This window comes from Coregonus lavaretus (genome assembly GCF_964263955.1).
Source record: "Coregonus lavaretus genome assembly, chromosome: 19".
NCBI classification, from domain to species: Eukaryota; Metazoa; Chordata; class Actinopteri; order Salmoniformes; family Salmonidae; genus Coregonus; species Coregonus lavaretus.
The window spans coordinates 37,458,566-37,482,058 of record NC_140006.1 but is presented as its reverse complement, the minus strand read 5'-3'; the positions used below and the strand labels follow the sequence as shown (position 1 = coordinate 37,482,058).

Below are 23,493 nucleotides of genomic sequence, written 5' to 3'. Positions count from 1 at the left end.
CTACATGCTTACGGTCTCCACGGAGTACGTTTGTAACTCATTCAAACGTGTTAACCCTCGTAAGGCTGCCGGCCCAGATGGCATCCCTAGCCGCGCCATCACAGCATGTGAAGACCCGCTAGCTGTTGTGTAAAAATTAAATGTAATAAAAAATTAAATGTAAGTCGCTCTGGATAAGAGCGTCTGCTAAATGACTAAAATGTAAATGTAAAATGTGTTTTCTGACATTTTCAATCCCTCTCTAGCTCAGGCCGCTATCCCCACCTGCTTCAAGATATCCACTATCATCCCCGTGTCCAAGAAAGGGAAAGCAATTGAACCGAATGACTACCGGACCGTAGCACTCACGTCATCATGAAGTGCTTTGAGAGGCTAGTCAAAGAAGATCATCAAGGACCTCAGCCACGCGAGCCGGCCTGTTCTCCCCCTTCCATCACTTAGACGCGGGCAATATAGAAGCATCATGGTAAAAACGGACAGACTGGCCAATAGCTGGTAGCCTGGCGGGTAGGAGCATTGGGCCAGTAACCGAAAGGATGCTGGATCGAATCCCCGAGCCGACAAGGACAAAATCTGTCGTTCTGCCCCTAAGCATAGCAGTTAATCCCCAACAACAACCGTTTCCCAGGCGCTGATGTTGATTAAGGCAGTCCCCCACACTTCTCTGATTCAGAGGAGTTGGGTTAAATGCGGAAGACACATTTGAGTTGAATGCATTCAGTTGTGCAACTGACTAGGTATCCCCCTTTCACTTTATACCCCCAGAGCATCAGGCTGCTGAATATCCACCACTAGGCAGCTACCAAAACTTACCCGAATCAAAAACTGTGCATTGATTGCAGCCTTGTCGGGAAACTGAAGGAGAGAGATGCTACTTATACACACAGCAAGGTGACTGGGGACAACTTAAGAATTTAACTGTACCTTGCAAATACATCTGCGACCCTGTGCATGTGACTAATAAAATCCTCTATTGTCGACCATAATAACGACCACGGTAGCGCCCTGTCATCAGGCAGGAAGTGTTACAGGAAGTAAGCCAAATCACACCCTGAACTCAAGAGAGGGTTCTGGGAGCCCTCACACCCCTCTGGGTCCTCCTACTCCAATCACCACAGAGACCAGACTGACTCCACCACACCCGATGGTAAATTAGGCTGAAATCTAAGGGCACATACTTTGGCCCATTGTCTGACTTTATATGCTCCGGAATGCAAAAACATACTTCCCCGCATACTTTACTCAATACACATGGTAAATCTAAAAGCCAGAATATTAACATTCAAATCTGATTAGTAATTTTTCCCAAATATCTGCCAAATCTACAATAATATATTATAACGTTAGCCAAGTAGCTACGGCTAGCTGTAGTCCTCTGTATGTCAACATCCCTCATCAGGCGTATTACAGTAGCTTTCTGCCACAAACACTGGCTGACAGACTTGCCTGCCTGCTTGACTACTTGGCACACAGCCAAAGGGGTCAGCAGATGTAAATGGGAATCACCTGTTCAAATAGTCAGACGCCCGCCCTGCCGCCTTTGATATTGGGGGGGGGGGGGGGAATAATGGGAGGCGCAGTTGGGTGGCTTTGAGCGGCGTGTTTTCAACCAGGGGCCTCCGCCCCCTCAGCAAGCCGTGGCAGGAAAACCTAATCTCTCCTGTCAACATGCTGCTTGTGTTTGGGGATCTGTTTGGCAGGAAGCGCTGTAGAAGCTGTAAGCAATGCTTTTTATTGTGGAAAGCAGGGAAGGTGCCGACTCAAAGACATGGTACACAGACAAGAGTGTCATGTCTGACGTAGGAGCCAGACAAACAAGTAGTAAGAGAGAGTGTTGCAGAAAGGTACATCCAAGAGGACAGCTATTTAGCAGGTAACAGCATTGCTTTTAAATGAACACTGATCATTTCCAATGAAACTACCTAGGCCTATAACACCAAATGAGATACAGGTTTCCGTATCTAATGAAGTTATATCACTCAGAAGCCAGAGAACAGTCTCTGAAGAGGCCCCTGAGGGACAGGAGGTGATTTCCCCTGCGCTGTGACCCCTAGGCCAGTGAGTCAGGAGAAACTCAACTGATGGTCCGTTTGAAAAGATAAAACAGGAAGCTGCAGATTGATCCTGTCCTACTCGCTCACACGCCATGCTAAACCGGAGTCAACCATACTTATACACAGACGAATGCGTGTGCACATACACGCGCGAGCACACAGACTGGGGTGAGCAGGAGTGTGCATGGCTTGTTGGGCGATGGCAGTGTTGGGTTGTGGTTTAGCGTAGAGGAAATGGCTGTTTCCCTTCTCTCACGACAGGTTTATGGTTAAATTAGTCTGGATTATTAGATTGAAGTGTGTGCACGAGGCTGTGCCCTGACGCCGGCACCTGTTAAAACAGCCTTTAATTGGAGAGGTAATTGTTTGCATAGCAGGGAGAGAGAATAGGAGTACGTTTAAGATTTCTCATCCAGACAAGGGCCTCAGCTCTGGCCAAACTACCTCAGTTCCACCAGTGTTGACATTGGCTTACCTGGTGAACATTTTTCAATGCCTAACAGAGGCTCATCAATGAGATAAAATACAGATGTCGCCTTTTGGATATAATTATATTAGTTGTAGAAAAAGGTGAATGACTCAACTAGACCTGGGAGCTCTGGGTGAGTCACCGGCCAACACAGTAATGAAACGTATAACATACCTGAAGACTGCAAACCCACAAAACGGAAAGACATTAACATCATTATATTACATGTCCATCTAAGCTACTATACAGTGTTTAATGAGTCAATACTACATGCCATAATCTCAGTGACATCAATGCTTACATTCCTCTTCCACAGCAGCCACAAGTGTACGTGCTCATTGTGGTGTTTGTTAGGGCTGTATTGCAAAACAATTTCCATGGCAAAAATGAAAACACAAAGCAGACCAAACTCTTCGGGCCAAGGGTATTATAGTTGTGTTTTTCTATTAGTTTTTATTTATATTAGGTTTTCAGATTTTTATTTGAAATTCAGTTTGTTAGTTTTCAGACTTGATTTAGTAGTTTTTATTCAGTTTCAGTAAAACAAATGTTTTGTATATTATTTAGGTTCAGTTTTCGTTTTAAGTGTTAGGGACGGAATGTATGGAGGCATAGGTGGCTAGGAATGATTTACACTACATTACCAAAAGTATATGGACACCTGCTCGTCGAACATCTCATTTCAAAATCCTGGATATTAATATGAAGTTGGTCCCCCCTTTGCTGCTATAACAACGTACACTCTTCTGGGAAGGCTTTCCACTAGATGTTGGAACATTGCTGCAGGGACTTGCTTCCATTCAGCCACAAGAGCATTAGTGAGGTCGGGCACTGATGTTGGGCAATTAGGCCTGGTTCACAGTCGGCGTTCCAATTCATCCCAAAGGTATTCGATGGGTTTGAGGTCAGGGCTCTGAGGCCAGTCAAGTTATTCCACACCGAGCTTTACAAGCCATTTTGTATGGACCTAGCTTTGTGCACGGGGGCATTGTCATGCTGAAACAGGAAACGGCCTTCCCCAAACTGTTGCCACAAAGTTGGAAGTACAGAATTGTCTAGAATGTCACTTTATGCTGTAGCGTTAAGATTTCTCATCACTGGAACTAAGGGGCCTAGCCCAAACCATGAAAAACAGCCCCTGACCATTATTCCTCCTCCACCAAACTTTACAGTTGACACTATGCATTCGGGCAGGTCGCGTTCTCCTGGCATCCGCTAAACCTAGATTCGTACGTTGGACTGCCAGATGGTGAAGCGTGATTCATCACTCCAGAGAACGCATTTCCGCTGCTCCAGAGTCCAATGGCGGGGCGGTGAGCTTTACACCACTCCAGCTGACGCTTGGCACTGTGCATGGTGATCTCAGGCTTGTGTGCGGCTGCTCGGCCATGGAAACCCATTTCATGAAGCTCCCAACGAACAGTTCTTGTGCTGACGTTGCTTCCAGAGGCAGTATGGAACTCGGTAGTGAGTGTTGCAACAGAGGACAGATTATTTTTACACGCTACGCACTTCAGCACTCGGCGGTCCCGTTCTGTGAGCTTGTGTGGCCTACCACTTTGCGGCTGAGCCGTTGTTGCTCTTAGACGATTCCACTTCACAATAACAGCACTTACAGTTGAACCGGGGCACGAACTGACTTGTTGGAAAGGTGGCATCCAATGACGGTGCCACGTTGAAAGTCACCGACCTCTTCAGTACGGGCCATTCTACTGCCAATGTTTGTCTATGGAGATTGCGTGAGTGTGTGCTCGATTTTATACACCTGTCAGCAACAGGTGTGGCTGAAATAGCCGAATCCACTAATTTGAAGGGTTGTCCGCATACTTTTGGCCACGTAGTGTATACGTTGTAGGTTTATAGCAGTGGTACTCAAGTGCTATTTGAGATGGTCGAGTCACACAAATGTCCTAGGTGGCAAAGGTCCAGATGGATATAGTCATTTATCGGCGTAGTAACAAACCCCCATTTCGCAACCCATGTGACCCAAACTGTTTACACCCTTCTTGTTGGCAGAGTTTTAAAGCAAATTTTCTGCAGTTGTTCACATTATGCCATCGAGTGGAGAAAATGTAGTAATTTTTAAGCAAATTTCCTGAAATTCTTCAAATTTTCCACGTCTTATGTGTGTTCATATGATACCAGGAGATGAATCCTGACCGAATTCCAAACATAAAATAATAGCAGTCTCACCTCGTCTTTATCCTGAAATTCTTTGTGGGTGCGATTCAGATGTGTTTTCCCCTTTTGTCTCTGTTCCACACACGCTACCATCTTCTGACAGTACAATAAATTAGCTTTTGTCCTTTCCAGCAATGTACTCAAAATAATCCCATACAGGGCTTTGCCTTTTCAAATCTAATCAAATTGTATGTCACATGCGCCGAATATAACAGGTGTAGAATTTACCGTGAAATGCTTACTTACGAGCACTTTCCCAACAATGCAGAGTTAAAAAGAACGAAATATTGGCTACAAATAAAGGAAATGGTAACAAAAGAATAACGAGACTATATACAAGGAGTACCGGTAAGAAATATGTACATCGCGGCAGGTAGCATAGCGGTTAAGAACATTGGGCTAGTAACTGAAAAGTCGTTGGTTCGAATCCCTGTGCCGACTAGGTGAAAAATCTGTCGATGTGCCCTTGGGCAAGGCACTTAACCCTATTTGCTCCTGTAAGTTGCTCTGGATAAGAGCTTCTGCTAAATAACAAAAATGTAAATGTAGGTATGGGTAAAAGTGACTAGGCAATCAGGATAGATAAACAGAGTAGCAGCAGCCTATGTGAAGTGTGAAAGTGTGTGTGGCGTCAATTACGCATGTGTGTGTTTAACGTGTCTACTGTAGGAACACCTTCCTAAAATTTAGTTGCACCCCCTCTCCATGCTCCCCACAGTTGTGTCAAGTTGGCTGGATGTCCTTTGGGTGGTGGACTATTCTTGATACACTGGGGAAACGGTTGAGCGTGAAAAACCCAGATGTGCAAAGCTGATACAGACATACCCAAGACGACTCAAAGCTGTAATTGCCGCTAAAGGTGATTCTACAAAGTATTGACTCAGGGATGTGAATACTTACGTAAATTATATATTTCTGTATTTCATTTTTAAAACATTTGCAAAAAATTCTAAAAACATATGTTTTCACTGTCATTATGGGGTATTGTGTGTAGATGGATGGGGGAAAAATCTATTTAATCGATCTTGAATTCAGGCTGTAACAACAAAATCTGGAATAAGTCAAGGTATGAATATTTTCTGAAGGCACTGTAGCTGTGACCATCTGGCTACTATCAACAAGGGTTTCTACAAAATAGCAACATTAGCGCAGATAGCTTGGAATCTAGACCATAAGCAATATGCACAGATATGCATTGCCAAACAACGCTACTGCCACCTTCTGGTTTGGAGTATTTTAACAAGGTTGAGTGGCTGATTACTTCTAAGGTCCTTGCTGTGTGAACACAAAAGAGCTGACACTCTGTTCAGAGGTGCTAAGTAATGTCGGCAGGCAAACGTTTGACAATCCTACCGGTGTGTCTGAGCTTTAATTTCTTGGCCTCTCCCTCAATGTAGCCGCTTTGACTCAGTCTCTAAAATCTTCCCACTTCAGCAGTCTCAGTGCAAAAATAAAATAAAAGAGTGCTTAGTTGAACAAATCTGAGTAACAAAACAAATAGATGGCGTTTGGAAAGTCATTTCATATCTACTCTAACTGCCAACTGGTCAACAACAATCTTAAAACAGGTGCAAGCCTTGGTAAGGTAAACACTTTTCTCCATGATTAACAACAGGTTTGTCTGTGGAAGACAGAATGTGTGTATAGATGGTAAACACCATTGAGCCTGAGGAGATACATTCCCAGAAATGCTCCCATTTTATAAAATTATGTTGAGGAGACCTAACAAACATCAAAATGTCAAGTGGTGTGTTTTTTTTCTGGAGACTAACTAGGAATGTCTAGATGCTGTTTGTATTTGCACGAATAGTCTAATACTTGAAAAACATTGACTGCCTCACAAATCACCTGTTGAACGCACTACAACAGAGGCTCTGGTAAGTGGCTCCGTCTAGGAAAAAGATAAACCTACACGAGAGAGTCAAGGGCAGGATTAGAGCAAGACAATGCCAGACCCGGGGAGAATAAGATGTACAGAGAACAGGGGATCAATCTGAGTGGAAGAAATTATGGCAACCAACAGTCTGATGAAAGTGGTGTTTGAGGCTAGGTGTGTTGAAAATACTAAAATGGCACAAACCCCAAACAAGATATCGAAATCCCTCACTGGAAAAAGCGGTGGCGGATCATAAGTATCTAAACACCTGAAGTGTATGGAAGATTTCCTCAAAAAGGTCTGTACATTTCTGACTGATTTGTAATCGCAGCGATAACCCTTCCAACCTCTACGGCCCACACATCCCTCCAGAGAACATATGTGACCTGTTACAGAAAGCTGGGCATATGACGGACGTCACTACTTCACAGGAGAGTCATTTGAAGAAATTCCTTTTTGAAAATGTGAACTTTCATGTCCCTTAATAACAAACTTCTGTCTCCTGTACTCCCTGTTCACCCATGACTGCATGGCCAGGCACGACTCCAACACCATCATTAAGTTTGCCGATGACACAACAGTGGTAGGCCTGATCACCGACAACGATGAGACAGCCTATAGGGCGGAGGTCAGAGACCTGGCCGTGTGGTGCCAGGATAACAACCTCTCCCTCAACGTGACCAAGACAAAAGGAGATGATTGTGGACTACAGAAAAAAAAAGAGGACTGAGCACGCCCCCATTCTCATCGACGGGGCTGTAGTGGAACAGGTTGAGAGCTTCAAGTTCCTTGGTGTCCACTTCACCAACAAACTATTATGGTCCAAACACACCAAGACAGTCGTGAAGAGAGCACGACAAAGCCTATTCCCCCTCAGGAGACTGAAAAGATTTGGCACGGGTCCTCAGATCCTCAAAAAGTTCTACAGCTGCACCATCGAGAGCATCCTGACTGGTTGCATCACCGCCTGGTATGGCAACTGCTCGGCCTCCGACCGCAAGGCACTACAGAGGGTAGTGCGTACGGCCCAGTACATCACTGGGGCCAAGTTTCCTGCCATCCAGGACCTCTATACCAAGCGGTGTCAGAGGAAGGCCCTCAAAATGGTCAAAGACTCCAGCCACCCTAGTCATAGACCATTCTCTCTGCTACTGCACGGCAAGCAGTACCAGAGCGCCAAGTCTAGGTCCAAAAGGATTCTCAACAGCTTCTACCCCCAACCATAAGACTCCTGAACAGCTAATCATGGCTACCCGGACTATTTGCACTGCTCCCCCACCACATCTTTTTACGCTGCTGCTACTCTGTTAATTATTTATGCATAGTCACTTTAACTCTACCCACATGTACATACAGTGGGGGAAAAAAGTATTTATCAGCCACCAATTGTGCAAGTTCTCCCACTTAAAAAGATGAGAGAGGCCTGTAATTTTCATCATAGGTACACGTCAGTATGACAGACAAAATGAGAAAAAAAATCCAGAAAAACACATTGTAGGATTTTTTATGAATTTATTTGCAAATGATGGTGGAAAATAAGTATTTGGTCAATAACAAAAGTTTCTCAATACTTTGTTATATACCCTTTGTTGGCAATGACACAGGTCAAACGTTTTCTGTAAGTCTTCACAAGGTTTTCACACACTGTTGCTGGTATTTTGGCCCATTCCTCCATGCAGATCTCCTCTAGAGCAGTGATGTTTTGGGGCTGTCGCTGGGCAACACGGACTTTCAACTCCCTCCAAAGATTTTCTATGGGGTTGAGATCTGGAGACTGGCTAGGCCACTTCAGGACCTTGAAATGCTTCTTATGAAGCCACTCCTTCGTTGCCTGGGCGGTGTGTTTGGGATCATTGTCATGCTGAAAGACCCAGCCACGTTTCATCTTCAATGCCCTTGCTGATGGAAGGAGGTTTTCACTCAAAATCTCATGATACATGGCCCCATTCATTCTTTCCTTTACACGGATCAGTCGTCCTGGTCCCTTTGCAGAAAAACAGCCCCAAAGCATGATGTTTCCACCCCCATGCTTCATAGTAGGTATGGTGTTCTTTGGATGCAACTCAGCATTCTTTGTCCTCCAAACACGACGAGTTGAGTTTTTACCAAAAAGTTATATTTTGGTTTCATCTGACCATATGACATTCTCCCAATCCTCTTCTGGATCATCCAAATGCACTCTAGCAAACTTCAGACGGGCCTGGACATGTACTGGCTTAAGCAGGGGGACACGTCTGGCACTGCAGGATTTGAGTCCCTGGCGGCGTAGTGTGTTACTGATGGTAGGCTTTGTTACTTTGGTCCCAGCTCTCTGCAGGTCATTCACTAGGTCCCCCCGTGTGGTTCTGGGATTTTTGCTCACCGTTCTTGTGATCATTTTGACCCCACGAGGTGAGATCTTGCGTGGAGCCCCAGATCGAGGGAGATTATCAGTGGTCTTGTATGTCTTCCAATTCCTAATAATTGCTCCCACAGTTTTCTTCAAACCAAGCTGCTTACCTATTGCAGATTCAGTCTTCCCAGCCTGGTGCAGGTCTATAATTTTGTTGCTGGTGTCCTTTGACAGCTCTTTGGTCTTGGCCATAGTGGAGTTTGGAGTGTGACTGTTTGAGGTTGTGGACAGGTGTCTTTTATACTGATAACAAGTTCAAACAGGTGCCATTAATACAGGTAACGAGTGGAGGACAGAGGAGCCTCTTAAAGAAGAAGTTACAGGTCTGTGAGAGCCAAAAATCTTGCTTGTTTGTAGGTGACCAAATACTTATTTTCCACCATAATTTGCAAATAAATTCATTAAAAATCCTACAATGTGATTTTCTGGAAATTTTTTCCTCAATTTGTCTGTCATAGTTGACGTGTACCTATGATGAAAATTACAGGCCTCTCATCTTTTTAAGTGGGAGAACTTGCACAATTGGTGGCTGACTAAATACTTTTTTCCCCCACTGTATTACCTCAACTAGCCGGTGCCCCCGCACATTGACTCTGCACCGGTACCCCCCTGTAGATAGCCTCCCTACTGTTATTTTATTTTACTTCTGCTCTTTTTTTCAACACTTTTGTTGTTGTTGTTTTATTTTACTTTTTTTATTGAAAAATAAATGCATTGTTGGTTAAGGGCTATAAGTAAGCATTTCACGGTAATGTCTACACCTGTTGTATTCGGCGCATGTGGATAATACAATTTGATTTGAAATATTACTAAAATTGTTAAATTACGAGCCTAGTTGGTTTAGCCACGGAAAAAGACAGGGACCTTTCCGCTAGCTTCTATCTATAACATGGCAAAACCGGTGCCCCCGCACATTGACTCGGTACCAGTCCCCCTGTATATAGCCTCGCTATTGTTATTTTTATTGCTGCTCTTTAATTGTTTGTTACTTTTATTTCGTATGATTTCATATTGTATTTTTTTGTGATTTTTGGGGGTATTCTTTCTTAAAACGGCATTGTTGGTTAAGGGTTTGTAAGTAAGAATTTCACTGTAAGGTCTACTCCTGTTGTATTCGGCGCATGTGACAAATAAAAATTGATTTGATTTGAACATGAGCTGCTCAGATAATCCTTGCTACCAGGGGTTTTTGAAAGATATAGCCATGAAGAACTGCAAAAGTGTTGCTACCGCTCTCAACATTGCTGCCCTGTATTTAGCAGGCGGTATCGACAAAGATCAGTTGGAAAAAGTTGTGATGGACTACTTTCTGGAGGACGATCATGCCATGCTGACTCTCTCTGACTCTGAAAATGAATCAGACAATGAGGAAATCCCTGACTTAAGTAAAAATCATTTTAATTGAACCAGACATTGTAGTCTTCCGATGACAGTGATGGGGAAGAAACGGAGAGCAACAGTGTTGTCACAGAAGAAGTTCACCGAGTTTTGAAATCAGTGGAATGCCCGGTGGAAGCGGAGTATGAGAACGAGAAAATTCTGACGTTTGATTGCAAATGCGGAAGGAGTCAAAAAGAGAACACAGAAGGCTGTTGTATAAAACACCTATCTCCAGATTACATCTTCAAACTAAAGCCAACCATGTCTGTGAAGCATTCATCCATGTATACGGGTAAGAGTCCAGCTACCTTTTCAGATATTATAAGTTTCTAATTTAGTCAGAAAGTCATTTTCATTGCAAGTTAAAGCATACTGCTACCTAGCTAATGTTTAGCTGGCTGGCTCGCTAGCTACGGTATGATCTGTGTAGTAATATTATTAATATCTCAGAAATCCGTTTGCATTGCTAGTTATAGCCTACTGTTAGCTAGCTAGCTAACATTGAACCTAGTTGGTTAGCTTTAGTTACCTGCAGATTCATACTACATCATTTCATGCATGGTGGCTAGCCATGACAATCCGTTTGTATTTCTACTGTACAGGTTGGGATTATGGTTAACTGTTTAGCGATCTCGCTAGCTATAGGTCTAAACAAAAGACTCCACTTCGCCAGATGATTACATGACCCATCAACTTAGCCAGGTGTCTGGGGGTGATTACGGCCATATATTGTATTTCATGAACATGTGAACAGGTATAGATAATAGAGATCCATCCACTTAGCTAGATGTATCTTGGGGGTGGTTAGAGCCGGTCTTTCACATGACCCATCAATTTAGACAAGTGTGTCTGGGTAAGCCTAGACTAAGAATGATGAAAATATTTTTATCTGGAATTTGTCTTTCAGCATCAGCAGAACACACCTGACTCTCCTTCACCAGTCATACAAGGAGAATGGTCTAATGCCTCCCATCAAAAAGAGAGCCGGCCCAAGCAAGCATAGGTTACACCTGAAGCATGAGGACTTGCAGCTTGTTGTGAACTTCATCAATAACTGTGCAGAGGATAATGCAATAGTAGTACTAGGACGCCACCCATGACACAAACACTTTGGTGGAAAGCTGCTGCCATCTCATGTGACAAAAGCAGGGGTGTGGTGTCTCTATAAGGAATCGATGACAACACTTGGTATGTAAAGCATAACCAACATACTTTGATTATTTCATTTACCACCAACATGATTTGCACAACTTTTATTGGATCTTACATTATTTTTAAAGTGTATTTTTACCTGGAGTTGTTCCCTTACTTTAGGCTACTACTTTCACCACTTTTAGTCTTGAAATCTTTGGTTGATTACTACACTACCTTATTCACTCTGTTTAGCACATGGCTTTACATGTGAATCCTTAAAGAGATGGGTGGGGCTAAGGCTTAAGAGGTTGTGAACGATGCTGAATGGGTGTGTGAACAAAGAAGTGTAAAAACTGAACTCAAACTTTTCAAGGGCCATTTCTCAAAAGTGGGGTTACAAGTTTATCAACTTTCAAAGCAGAATTACTTTCCCATTGTTCCTCCAATTGCAGTGTGTGATATACCATTTTGAAGCTGAGTCTTTATCCAATGTCAAAAACACAATTTCAAATTTTGGAACATAAGACCGATCTCTAAAGCATATAAAAATATCATTAAAACCCCTAATAGTAGCTCCAGGTGCTTCGCAGGAAATGACTTAACTCTCAGGGTGGACATCCATGTAAACACAATGATATAACATACTGGGCATTCCCTCCATAGATGTGCAATTGACGATAAGCCACTCAAGTTATGCTTTTCTTCTCAATTGGATGAAGGCGACCCCAGACTAGAACACCCTGGAGATGTCTAGCCTATATGGTGTCCTGTTTGCATTTCAGTTCATGTATAGCAGGAACACACTGTTAAAGTGAAATGAGCCGTTTTTATACGGTGCGTGTTCTAGTTAACTAGTCATTGCCATTGCTTGAGGGGCGGGAGGGAGGGAAGGAGAAAAGGTCAACGGGAGAAAGGGAGAGAGGGGCAAGCGAGTTAAGAGCGTTCACATCTGCAGGCCATACACAGATGGTCCCTGTGCAAATTAAAACAAACACGCTTCACCCTGCACCCAGCCACAAGCAGCCAGCCGAGACCGTCAGTCCAAGTTGGACAGGGTAACAGCAAACCAGAGAGAAGCAGGGAGAGGGACACTGCCTCCCTGTCTAATAAACCCCCCATACCCCGTCCCAGTAGCCCTACTCCTTGGGTGTTCTGAAGGTCTGGAGGGCCCAGCTACACCGTAGGTGTACTGTAAGTAATAGCTGTTGGGGTTTCAATGGGCTTAGGAGCGCTTCCGCCATATTGCTTACACCATTCAGGTTCCTTCCCATCTGCAATTACTGAATGGGTAGTAGTCATGACTTTTTTTCTGGACCAGGCTTGAGCAGACCACAGGGATACATAACTAAACCTAAAGGTCTAAATGGCAGCACCAAGCTACAAACAAACCCAATTAAGGTTGTATGGAGGTCATTAGCACTGTGTACACGTTTGACTCAGCGTTTACGAGGTTCAGTGTCTCGCCACAATTTGCCACAGGGAAGGAACTTCTTGAGAAAGATGTACGGAAAGGGGGGGGGGGGGCTTTTGAGGAGCACTCGCCCAGAGAATATCAGGTTGGCAAGACTGAGACCAACGTTCCAGTTACCAAAGATCTAAAGAGTCCAAACTTGGGAGGTACTTTGATGCATATTATTCCCTTTTTTGGGGGAGGAATCTTAAGCATTTGCCAATTTGCTTTTGCTTTTCTTGACGCACACTACGACCTCTGCCCTCTCTGAGGGTCATGGCGGTTTCTCTTCTCTCAGTCTCTCTGGGGTTATCCAGTGTGTGAAACCCGTGCTTCGCACTCCCATGATGGCAAACAGGGAAAACAACGGGAACACTTGACAGCATTCCGACCCCAAGGAGGACTTGTGTGAACTTCTTGGCCGCAGGGCGTCTGAAACGACCTCTGTTCTACTTGCCTACACTGGCAGGGTCTGGAGCTGTTTACTTACAGCGAACCGACTACAACAGTCCCCTGATCCTCAAAGCTGTTCAATGATTAGCCAACTATCTTTTCAAAATAATATTAAGAAGCGCCATCAAGATACTCAATAACCCAGTTTAATGTCAAAACCAGGGAATTAAACGCTAGCTTACATCTGAAGTTGTATCAAAGTTAGCTGGCTAAGTTATTGATTCTGCTTTGTATAAAATAATCTGGATGCTAGTCAGGATTTGACTACTTGCATTTCCGCAGATACCGCTTGGTTGTTTACTGGTATGTACATGTTTGTGAGTATGTATGCGTGCTACTTTTGGTTCCTTTACAGATGTTTTACTGGTCGTCAGAAAGATACATATAGATACTATTTCTGTCCCAGGCTTGTGTCCTCAGCTATGGAGTTACATTAAGGCTATGGAGCATCTACTGCTGATCTGCACAATATATAAGCTATGATATAACGCAGTCTCTAAACCCCTCAAGAGTAAGCCGAGGTAAAACTCCCTAGAAAGGAAGAAACCTTGAGAGCAGCCAAACTGTCTTGGGGACAGAGCGCTGCCTTGTAACTGGCTCTGCAGACAGATTTCCACACATGGCTGTTCCCTTTAGGAGAACAGTTTTTGTGAGTAGCTATTTTTAGACTTAGGCTATATTCATATTTAGATCTTTTTTTATTTGTCTATTTTAGCCATTCCTTGAAGCTTCACATTTAAACCGAGCCGTGGTCTTCCCAGACAGAGCTCTCGTGAGTGTATCCTTCAGAAAGCAGCGTGAGCTCCTGTAAACAAAAAAAGGAAAGAACACCACAGGCCCACCTTTAGTCGCCACGTTTAACACTGGGTGTATATCCTACATGGGCCCTGTTTGAAAAGCTCCCCATATATACAAACACACAGACCCAAAAGGCAGGATTGTGCAGGTGTCGGTGTGTGTCACTAAGAAATCAGAATTACACCAACAAAAAAACGATCATTATGCTTGAGTATATCGGCAAACATCAACAAACTATGGAATCAAGCTCATTACTATGCATCACTTTGGGTAGGAGAGGTGGTGGTCTGCCTTTAAAATAGAGTGACATGTTATAATACCACTCTTAAGCATGTAGGGCTGAAATAATTAGGGTTTAAGGTATGGAGACAGGAAGCCATGGATTAAAACCAGATTGAGCCTCGTGGTGTGGGTCCCGTTTCTACTGAATGACAGCGGCGGATGTAATGTTAAGAAGCTGTCACAGTGTGTGTGTGAGTGTTTGTCCAGTGGGAAGCTGCAAGTCCCTCTCGACCCCTCTCTAAGGGCTAGTTGACTTCACTGGGAAGTTACACTACATGGCCAAAAGTATGTGAACACAGCTTCAAATTAATGGATTCGGCTATTTCAGCCACACCCAATGCTGACAGGTGTATACAATCGAGCACACAGCCATGCAATCTCCATAGACAAACACTGGCAGGAGAATGGCCTTACTGAAGAGCTCAGTAACGTTCAACGTGGCACCGTCATAGGATGCCACCTTCTCAATAAGTCTGTTCTTCAAATTTCTGCCCTGCTAGAGCTGCCCCAGTCAACTGTAAGTGCTGTTATTGTGAAGTGGAAACTTCTAGGACAGTGGAAACGCATTCTCTGGAGTGATGAATCACGCTTCACCATCTGGCAGTCCGACAGATGAATCTGGGTTTGGCGGATGCCAGGATAAAGCTACCTGTCCGACTGCATAGTGCCAACTAATGGTCTGGGGCTGTTTTTCATTGTTCGGGCTAGGCCCCTTAGTTCCAGTGAAGCGAAATCTTAATGCTACAGCATCCAATTACATTCTAGACTATTCTGTGCTTCCAACTTTGTGGCAACAGTTTGGGGAAGGCCCTTTCCTGTTTCAGCATGGCAATGCCCCCGTGCACAAAGCGAGGTCCATACAGAAATGGTTTGTCGACATCTGTGTGGAAGAACTTAACTGGCCTGCACAGAGCCCTGACCTCAAACCCATCGAACACATTTGGGATGAATTGGAACGCCGACTGCGAGCCAGGCCTAATCGCCCAACATCAGTGCCCGACCTCACTAATACTCGTGGCTGAATGGAAGCAAGTCCCCGCAGCAATGTTCCAACATCTAGTGGAAAGCCTTCCCAGAAGAGTGGAGGCTGTTATAGCAGCGAAGGGGAGACCAACTCCATATTAATGCCCATGATTTTGGAGTGAGATGTTGGACGAGCAAGTGTCCACATACTTTTGTTTGTAGTGTATTCCACAGCTTTCATTTTAATTCCTTCACTTTACTCCATTTCTTACTGCATCGTCAAACTTCCTGACTTCTCATGGGTCGTCTCTAAATGACAGTTCACTGAATAACATAATTGCAAATTATTATGGCATTTTCAAATCCCTCTGTGCAATAAAGGTTACTACTCTTCAACCTTTGTGATGTCTTTTAGTAACAAGGTTTCAGTCAGTTACTCATCCAAACACTTCTGCCAGGAGAGGGGGGAAATGGGCGGCCATGACAGGTGAGCCACTTTAATTAGCATTATTACGAAAGCGCACCTCCCACCCACCTTAAAGAAGCAACGAGAAACCTTCCCTTTCAAACCTGGTGAGAGATGGGCATCCTGAAAGGGCCTCGCATTCCTTTCACCTGCGAGTGGCCACACCACACAAAGGACATCAAAGCTCCCACAGAGCAACTGTTCAAAGTTAAATATAAAGGTGGGAGGGGGGAGAGGCTGTGTGTAGGGATTAGTATACTGGGAGTCCAAAAACATGATATTTCTAAAGCTCGTGGTCTTTGTATAGTTGCTCATGCTCTGGTATTAAAGAGGTGAAAATGTGAGGGGTTAAAAACATGACAGCACAATGGGGCTTGCTAGCCGCAGTTGCTGAAGATACACACACACACATCATGTTTGTTATGTTTCCATTGCAATAGTTTAGGCCACTTATGATGCAGATACTCCAGTAGCAATGAAGCTACGCTAACAGTCAGTCACAACAAGATTACTTGTCTTCTGATGAGGGTTTCCAAAATGACTAAAAAGCAGATACAGTTAAACAGTTTCCAGTCAACAGATATGACTGCCTACACTGTTACCAAGGTAACTGGTTGTTTATTGAGAGAATTAATCATGTTTCACATCTCATTACTCATTTCCCCCAAATCACTCATAGGGATATACTGTATCTACTCAGGTTAATTGAGTGAATGTAAATACCTGATATTAGTTGAATGTCTGGTTGAACATGTAAACGCCATTCCTTTTTATTTACCCGTCAAAGAATAAACACGTCCAAAGTTAAACAGGCTGAGAAACTGGTTGCGGCAACAGATGGAATGTGTGTGTGAGTGTGTACAATGCTAATCTATCTCTAGGAGTGAACAGAGAATCTAGGATCATTTTTCATCAGCAGGAATTCACAATGATGGGCCTCATTTGTCAAGTGACAAAACACTTAAAAAGACACTTCAAACATGATACACTTACTACATACACGCACGGACGTATTGAAGTGGACTAGGACTCGCTCTAAATACGGTGTAAAACTGCAGCTGTCCAGGTCTGTGTGTGTCAGTAGACATGATGAACAGTTAGAAGTACAACGTCTCAGCAGTCAGCACCATTTCTTTTAAAACTTAATTTCTTTACAAAGTATTCACTTAAGGCAAATTATCTTTGGTAACTAGTGTAATATTGTTGTCTCTACCTTCTTGCCTTTGTGCTGTTGTCTGTGCCCAATAATGTTTGTAACATGTTTTGTGCTGCTACCATGTGCTGCTGCCATGTTGTGTTGCTACCATGTTGTTGTCATGTGGTGTTGCTACCATGCAGTGTTGTCATGTGTTGCTGCCATGCTATGTTGTTGTCTTAGGTCTCTCCTTATGTAGTGTTGTCCTATATTTTTAATCCCAGCCCCCGCAGGAGGCCTTTTGCCTTTTGGTAGGCTGTCATTGTAAATAAGAATTTGTTCTTAACTGACTTGCCTAGTTAAATAAAGGTTAAATAAATACAATAAAAAGTATGCCTTGCATTGTTCTCAGAGCCCTATTATGGTTGTCAGTGATTTCTGCAGTTTCAATAAAAGTCCAGCTTCTAAATTCACATACATTTCCATAGTTTAGTCTATATTTACATTAATGGCAGTGTAAAATAATTGACCATTACATTTAGTTAATTACACCCGAAATAGTTGGTGTGACTATGAGTTCAGTGAAATAGTGAGTTGGTGTGACTATGAGTTCAGTGAAATAGTGAGTTGGTGTGACTATGAGTTCAGTGAAATAGTGAGTTGGTGTGACTAGGAGTTCAGTGAAATAGTGAGTTGGTGTGACTATGAGTTCAGTGAAATAGTGAGTTGGTGTGACTATGAGTTCAGTGAAATAGTGAGTTGGTGTGACTATGAGTTCAGTGAAATAGTGAGTTGGTGTGACTATGAGTTCAGTGAAATAGTGAGTTGGTGTGACTATGAGTTCAGTGAAATAGTGAGTTGGTGTGACTATGAGTTCAGTGAAATAGTGAGTTGGTGTGACTATGAGTTCAGTGCGTGCGCGCCATCACAACTACAATGCTGTCATGGAAAAGAGACGGTACTTTTGACCAGCGATTTATTTCATGAGAACAATTCTTCCTTCCCCTGCAGATCAAAGGCTGATCTGTCAGGAGACAGAGGCCAGATCAATTATCTCTGTCCACCATTTCCACTGTCCCGCTATTTACCAGCTGATTATGTCCAGACAAATCTGCCCAATTCAAAAGGCTAAGGGGCCATCAAGCAGCCAACTATTTCCCTCTTTCTCACTTACTCGTACCCCCCTCTCTCTAACCCTCATTTTACCCCCTCCTTCTCTCTCCCTACTCCTAAGCCCTCACTCCCTCCTCCTAACCCCTCCATCTCTCCAGAAGCTTGTATTTTGACAAATGTCACCCAGTAAAAATTCCTGCTGGCCGCTGGTCCCTGAAAGTCAAACAGCTGCGCTGGATAGGAAGCGGGTTCCCAAGACGCTGGCTTGCCAGATTTGCAAGAAGAATCCCTACAGAAAATGAGCAGGAAGCCCCCTATATGGAGAAACTCAACCCGGCCAAGATTGAAGTTCAAAGGCAGGCACCGTTTTCACTCCTTCGGGAATGTCCTTGAATTGAGCACACCCTACCCTGACTGTGATGGAGTGACTACAGACAAGCGAGAGTGCTTGTGCGAGCTCTTTCAGTGATAACAGATTGAGAGAGGACACAGAGTCATTAAAATGTCTGCCATCCTTCCTGGCAGAGATAAGGAAAGACCCATTCAGTCGGCCAGAGCCTCTGATTAAGAGGCCAATTCGCCGGCTGTCACTCAAGCGTGGCAGTCAGTGGCTTGTCAAAGGGTCCTTAAATGGGAAAATTGTTTTAGGTCATGGCAGAATGAAAAGCGGAGGGAACAGAGTTCAGAAAGTTTTTTTCTATAAACCACAATTTATACTGTGATTTTCATATTCGTGAGAAAATGGGAAAGCATTGTGAGAATCCACAACCACATCTATTGAATGTCACAGGACGAGCAAATGACCGCGACAGAAGAAAGACACACTGTCTGTTTACGACCAAAATGGCTTAAACAAACAAACAAAAAATACAATTAAAAATCACTCAGCGCCACAGAAAGCACTCAAACTATCCAAAACATCCAGTGGGATTAATGTGCATGTGGTCGCTTCAATGTTATGAAGCAATGGAAGACCTAGAAAGGAGGTGGGACTGGACATTTTGCAGAATAAAGAATTATACTCTTTTAGAGCAGTGGAAGTGCACACAACCTCTAATTAACATGACCAACTAACTGTGTGTGATGAATTTCTTAGTGGTCCCAACGAATAATGGTAACATAAGTCAGGCTTGAGGTACGCCTCACCAGCTTCTCTCTGAAGACCATCTGTCTGAGCCACTTGAAGTCCAGCGGTTTGAAGGCGGAGAAGATGAAGAGCGAGTCCTTCTCGTATCGCTCAGGCCTCTGGATGGCCCCCTCGGGGTAGGTGATGCGCATGGTGGTCTTGGTGCCCACGTCCTTGCCGAAACCAGTCACTGGAGCCTCGTTCAACCTGCGGTTGGAGAAGAAACGCTATGTGGGCGAATAGAGTACCACAGTATGAGTCATAATACCCATAAAACCTAGCGGTCAAACAAGGAAATGGTTCCAATCGTTTTTCCACAATTCATTTTTCTTATAGGGGATTTTAGAAACACTTAAAATAAGGGCTGTGTTTCGTGTAGGCTTACCCTGGTGTAACGTTTTGAGAACTGTGTAAATCTCTCTAGGACAAGGTGACTTTTATCAATATAATTTGCCTGTATTTATCCCCCAAAAATGAAATGCTAATTAGCTGCTAATGTGGCTATCATAAAGATCAACAAATACCATGATGATCTTGACAAGACTGCCCAATCGAGGCAAAGGTAAGAATCTCTGGATTAACCATCTAATAGCTACATTTAGTAATGAATAACTTGGCTAGATTTCTTTAAATTTACAATTCTGTGAACTGTCTTGTGCAAGTTTTAAAATGACACAATACACCTGTTAGCAAAGATGACGTGTGGGAGCTTGCAGGGATTTGTAGTCTTGAATGATGTCTACCTTGATGCTAATTAGCATTTTCGAATCAGAGTAAACAGAGCCGAATATATTGATAAGTCACCTAGTCAAAACGTCACACCAGGGTAAGCCTACACGAAACACAGCCCTTATTTTAAGTGTTTCTAAAATTCCCTATGGGAAAAATGAATGGTGGAAAAACGGTTGGAACCATTTCCCTGTTTGACCGCTAGGTTTTATGGGTATTATGACACCTCCACTGTGGGGCTCTATACGTTGTGTGTTGACATCACAGCATGACTGGGGACTTTACATAGCCTAGGTGCCAGCCTGAGAATTTAATTTCACTCCTCTCAAATATGACAACAATTTTTGCCAATCGAAACAATAACTGGTAATTTAGTTTCTATTTAGTTTCTTTCTGATACGGGGCTTGCCAACAAATGCCCAGTACCCTTCATACTGATAAAACAGTAAGTTTACACTCATGCAGGGAAATGTATCAATCTAAGCCCTAACCTAAGTCAATTAACATTAACAAGAGTTCAGGAGGAACTCACATTAAGCAGGACTTCATCCTTTTTTACCCCAGGAACTGGCACTATGTTGCCCTTGCATTGGAAGTAAAGACTCACCTCACCACAATGTCGTAATCATCTATTCGGGAGCCCAGAGACTTGTTAGCCAGGATACCACCGTTGCCCACGATAATGCATCTTTTACAACTTAAACTGGAAGAGAAGAATGTCTGGCCAGTTAGAATGTTTGAAAAGAGAAAGTGTGTGTGTGTAAGTGCTAGTATGTACAGTTGAAGTCGGAAGTTTACACACACTTAGGTTGGAGTCACTAAAACTCGTTTTTCAACCACTCCACAAATTTCTTGTTATCAAACTATCGTTTTGGCAAGTTGGTTAGGACATCTACTTTGTGCATGACACAAGTAATTTTTCCAACAATTGTTTAGAGACAGATTTCACTTATAATTCACTATATCACAATTCCAGGTGGTCAGAAGTTTACATACACTAAGTTGACTGTGCCTTTAAACAGCTTGGAAAATTCCAGAAAATTATGTCATGGCTTTAGAAGCTTCTGATAGGCTAATTGACATAATTTGAGTCAATTGGAGGTGTACCTGTGGATATATTTCAAGGCCTACCTTCAAACGCAGTGCCTCTTTGCTTGACATCATGGGAAAATCAAAAGAAATCAGCCAAGACCTCAGAAAAAAAAAAATGGTAGACCTGGCTCATCCTTGGGAGCAATTTCCAAATGACTGAAGGTACCACGTTCATCTGTACAAACAATAGTATGCAAGTATAAACACCATGGGACCACGCAGCCGTCATACCGCTCAGGAAGGAGACGCGTTCTGTCTCCTAGAGATGAACGTACTTTGGTGCGAAAAGTGCAAATCAATCCCAGAACAGCAGCAAAGGACCTTGTGAAGATGCTGGAGGAAACAGGTACAAAAGTATCTATATCCACAGTAAAACGAGTCCTATATCGACATAACCTGAAAGGACGCTCAGCAAGGAAGAAGCCACTGCTCCAAAACCGCCATAAAAAAGTCAGACTAAGGTTTGCAACTGCACAAGGGGACAAAGATCGTACTTTTTGGAGAAATGTCGTCTGGTCTGATGAAACAAAAATAGAACTGTTTGGCCATAATGACCATCATTTGGTTTGGAGGAAAAAGGGGAAGGCTTGCAAGCCGAAGAACACCATCCCAACCGTGAAGCACGGGGGAAGCAGCATCATGCTGTGGGGGTGCTTTGCTGCAGGATGGACTGGTGCAGTTCACAAAATAGATGGCATCATGAGGAAGGAAAATTATGTGGATATATTGAAGCAACATCTCAAGACATCAGTCAGGAAGTTAAAGCTTGGTCGCAAATGGGTCTTCCAAATGGACACTGACCCCAAGCATACTTCCAAAGTTGTGGCAAAATGGCTTAAGGACAACAAAGTCAAGGTATTGGAGTGGCCATCACAAAGCCCTGACCTCAAGCCTTTAGAAAATGTGTGGGCAGAACTGAAAAAGCGTGTGCGAGCAAGGAGGCCTACAAACCTGACTCAGTTACACCGGCTCTATCAGGAGGAATGGGCCAAAATTCACCCAACTTATTGTGGGAAGCTTGTGGAAGGCTACCTGAAACGTTTGACCCAAGTTAAACAATATAAAGGCAATGCTACCAAATACTAATTGAGTGTATGTAAACTTCTGACCCACTGGGAATGTGATGAAAGAAATAAAAGCTGAAATAAATCACTCTACTATTATTCTGACAATTCACATTCTTAAAATAAAGTGGTGATCCTAACTGACCTAAAACAGGGAAGTTTTACTAGGATTAAATGTCAGGAATTGTGAAAATCTGAGTTTAAATGTATTTGGCTAAGGTGTATGTAAACTTCCGACTTCAACTGTATGTGTGAGAGTGTGTTACTTAATTCCCGTGGCAATTACCTGTCAAGGTCTTGACCCAGCCCATAGTTTTTTGTGGCAGTTAGAATAATGTCTATGATTCTTTCTGGGGAAAAAATAAGACAGACAGTTTAGATATCAACTACAATGAATTATTATTGCTAGTTCACAGACAAACCCCTCATGAAAAGGATTAATAGCTCCTCTTCAATAACCAACAGTCGAGGACTTCAATGCCCAGAAAACGCTGTAGCAGGCTAGGTGGTCCTTGGGAGAGCTGGAGGTCTGGAGGAGAGAACATCCCTCCACGTAGATAAGGATAAGCCACGGACCCGGTGACAATAACATTGGAAAACCGGCAGTGCTTTTAGGACGGATGAATCCGGGTGAAACAGGGCTTTGTAAAAAAGCACTGCCCATAAAACCACTCAGTGAGGAACGCTGTTTTCAAACAAGCACATTCTCCCAGTTGAAGTGTGCTGTGCTAGGGCTCTCTCACCAGGAGGACACAGAGCTGGGTCTGGTGGTGTAAGATACAGGGCTGTTTAGCCATAGCGTGCGTTCCTGCCATGCTCCAGAGGGTATTCTGGAGGAATCATGACTCTGGTGTTTAAGACAAATTTGTCTTCGCCCCCACAGCCCACTAGCACCTCTCGACTCTTTCCTTCTCATCTTAGTCATATAGATCTACCATAGCCAAATTATTGGGAGATTTATATCTAGAATCACTCACTTGCATGTACACTACATGACCAAAAGTATGTGGACACCTGCTCGTCAAACATCTCACTCCAAAATCATGGGCATTAATATGGAGTTGGTCCCCCCTATGCTGCTATAACAGCCTCCACTCTTCTGGGAAGGCTTTCCACTAGATGTTGGAACATTGCTGCGGGGACTTGCTTCCATTCAGCCACAAGAGCATTATTGAGGTCGGGCACTGATGTTGAGCGATGTTGCAGTCGGCGTTCCAATTCATCCCAAAGGTGTTCGATGGGGAGGAAGTCAGGGCTTTGAGGCCAGTCAAGTTCTTCCACACCGATCTCGACAAACCATTTCTGTATGGACCTCGCTTTGTGCACAGAGGCATTG

The 23,493-nt window shown here is 43.5% G+C and overlaps 1 protein-coding gene across 3 annotated transcripts in view; it reads right to left on the bottom strand.

Moving 5' to 3' along the window:
* Positions 1–23,493, bottom strand: part of LOC311146606 (CMP-N-acetylneuraminate-beta-1,4-galactoside alpha-2,3-sialyltransferase-like) — a 75,221-nt gene that overhangs the window by 9,348 nt on the left and 42,380 nt on the right. For all 3 annotated transcript variants that reach the window (XM_084183132.1, XM_084183134.1, XM_084183133.1), the window contains exons 8-10: positions 22,444–22,507; positions 20,609–20,704; positions 19,293–19,479 (exon numbers count right to left, since the gene is read on the bottom strand). In XM_084183132.1, coding sequence (XP_084039258.1) covers positions 19,293–19,479; positions 20,609–20,704; positions 22,444–22,507 — 347 coding nt within the window. The remainder of the gene's footprint in view (positions 1–19,292; positions 19,480–20,608; positions 20,705–22,443; positions 22,508–23,493) is intronic.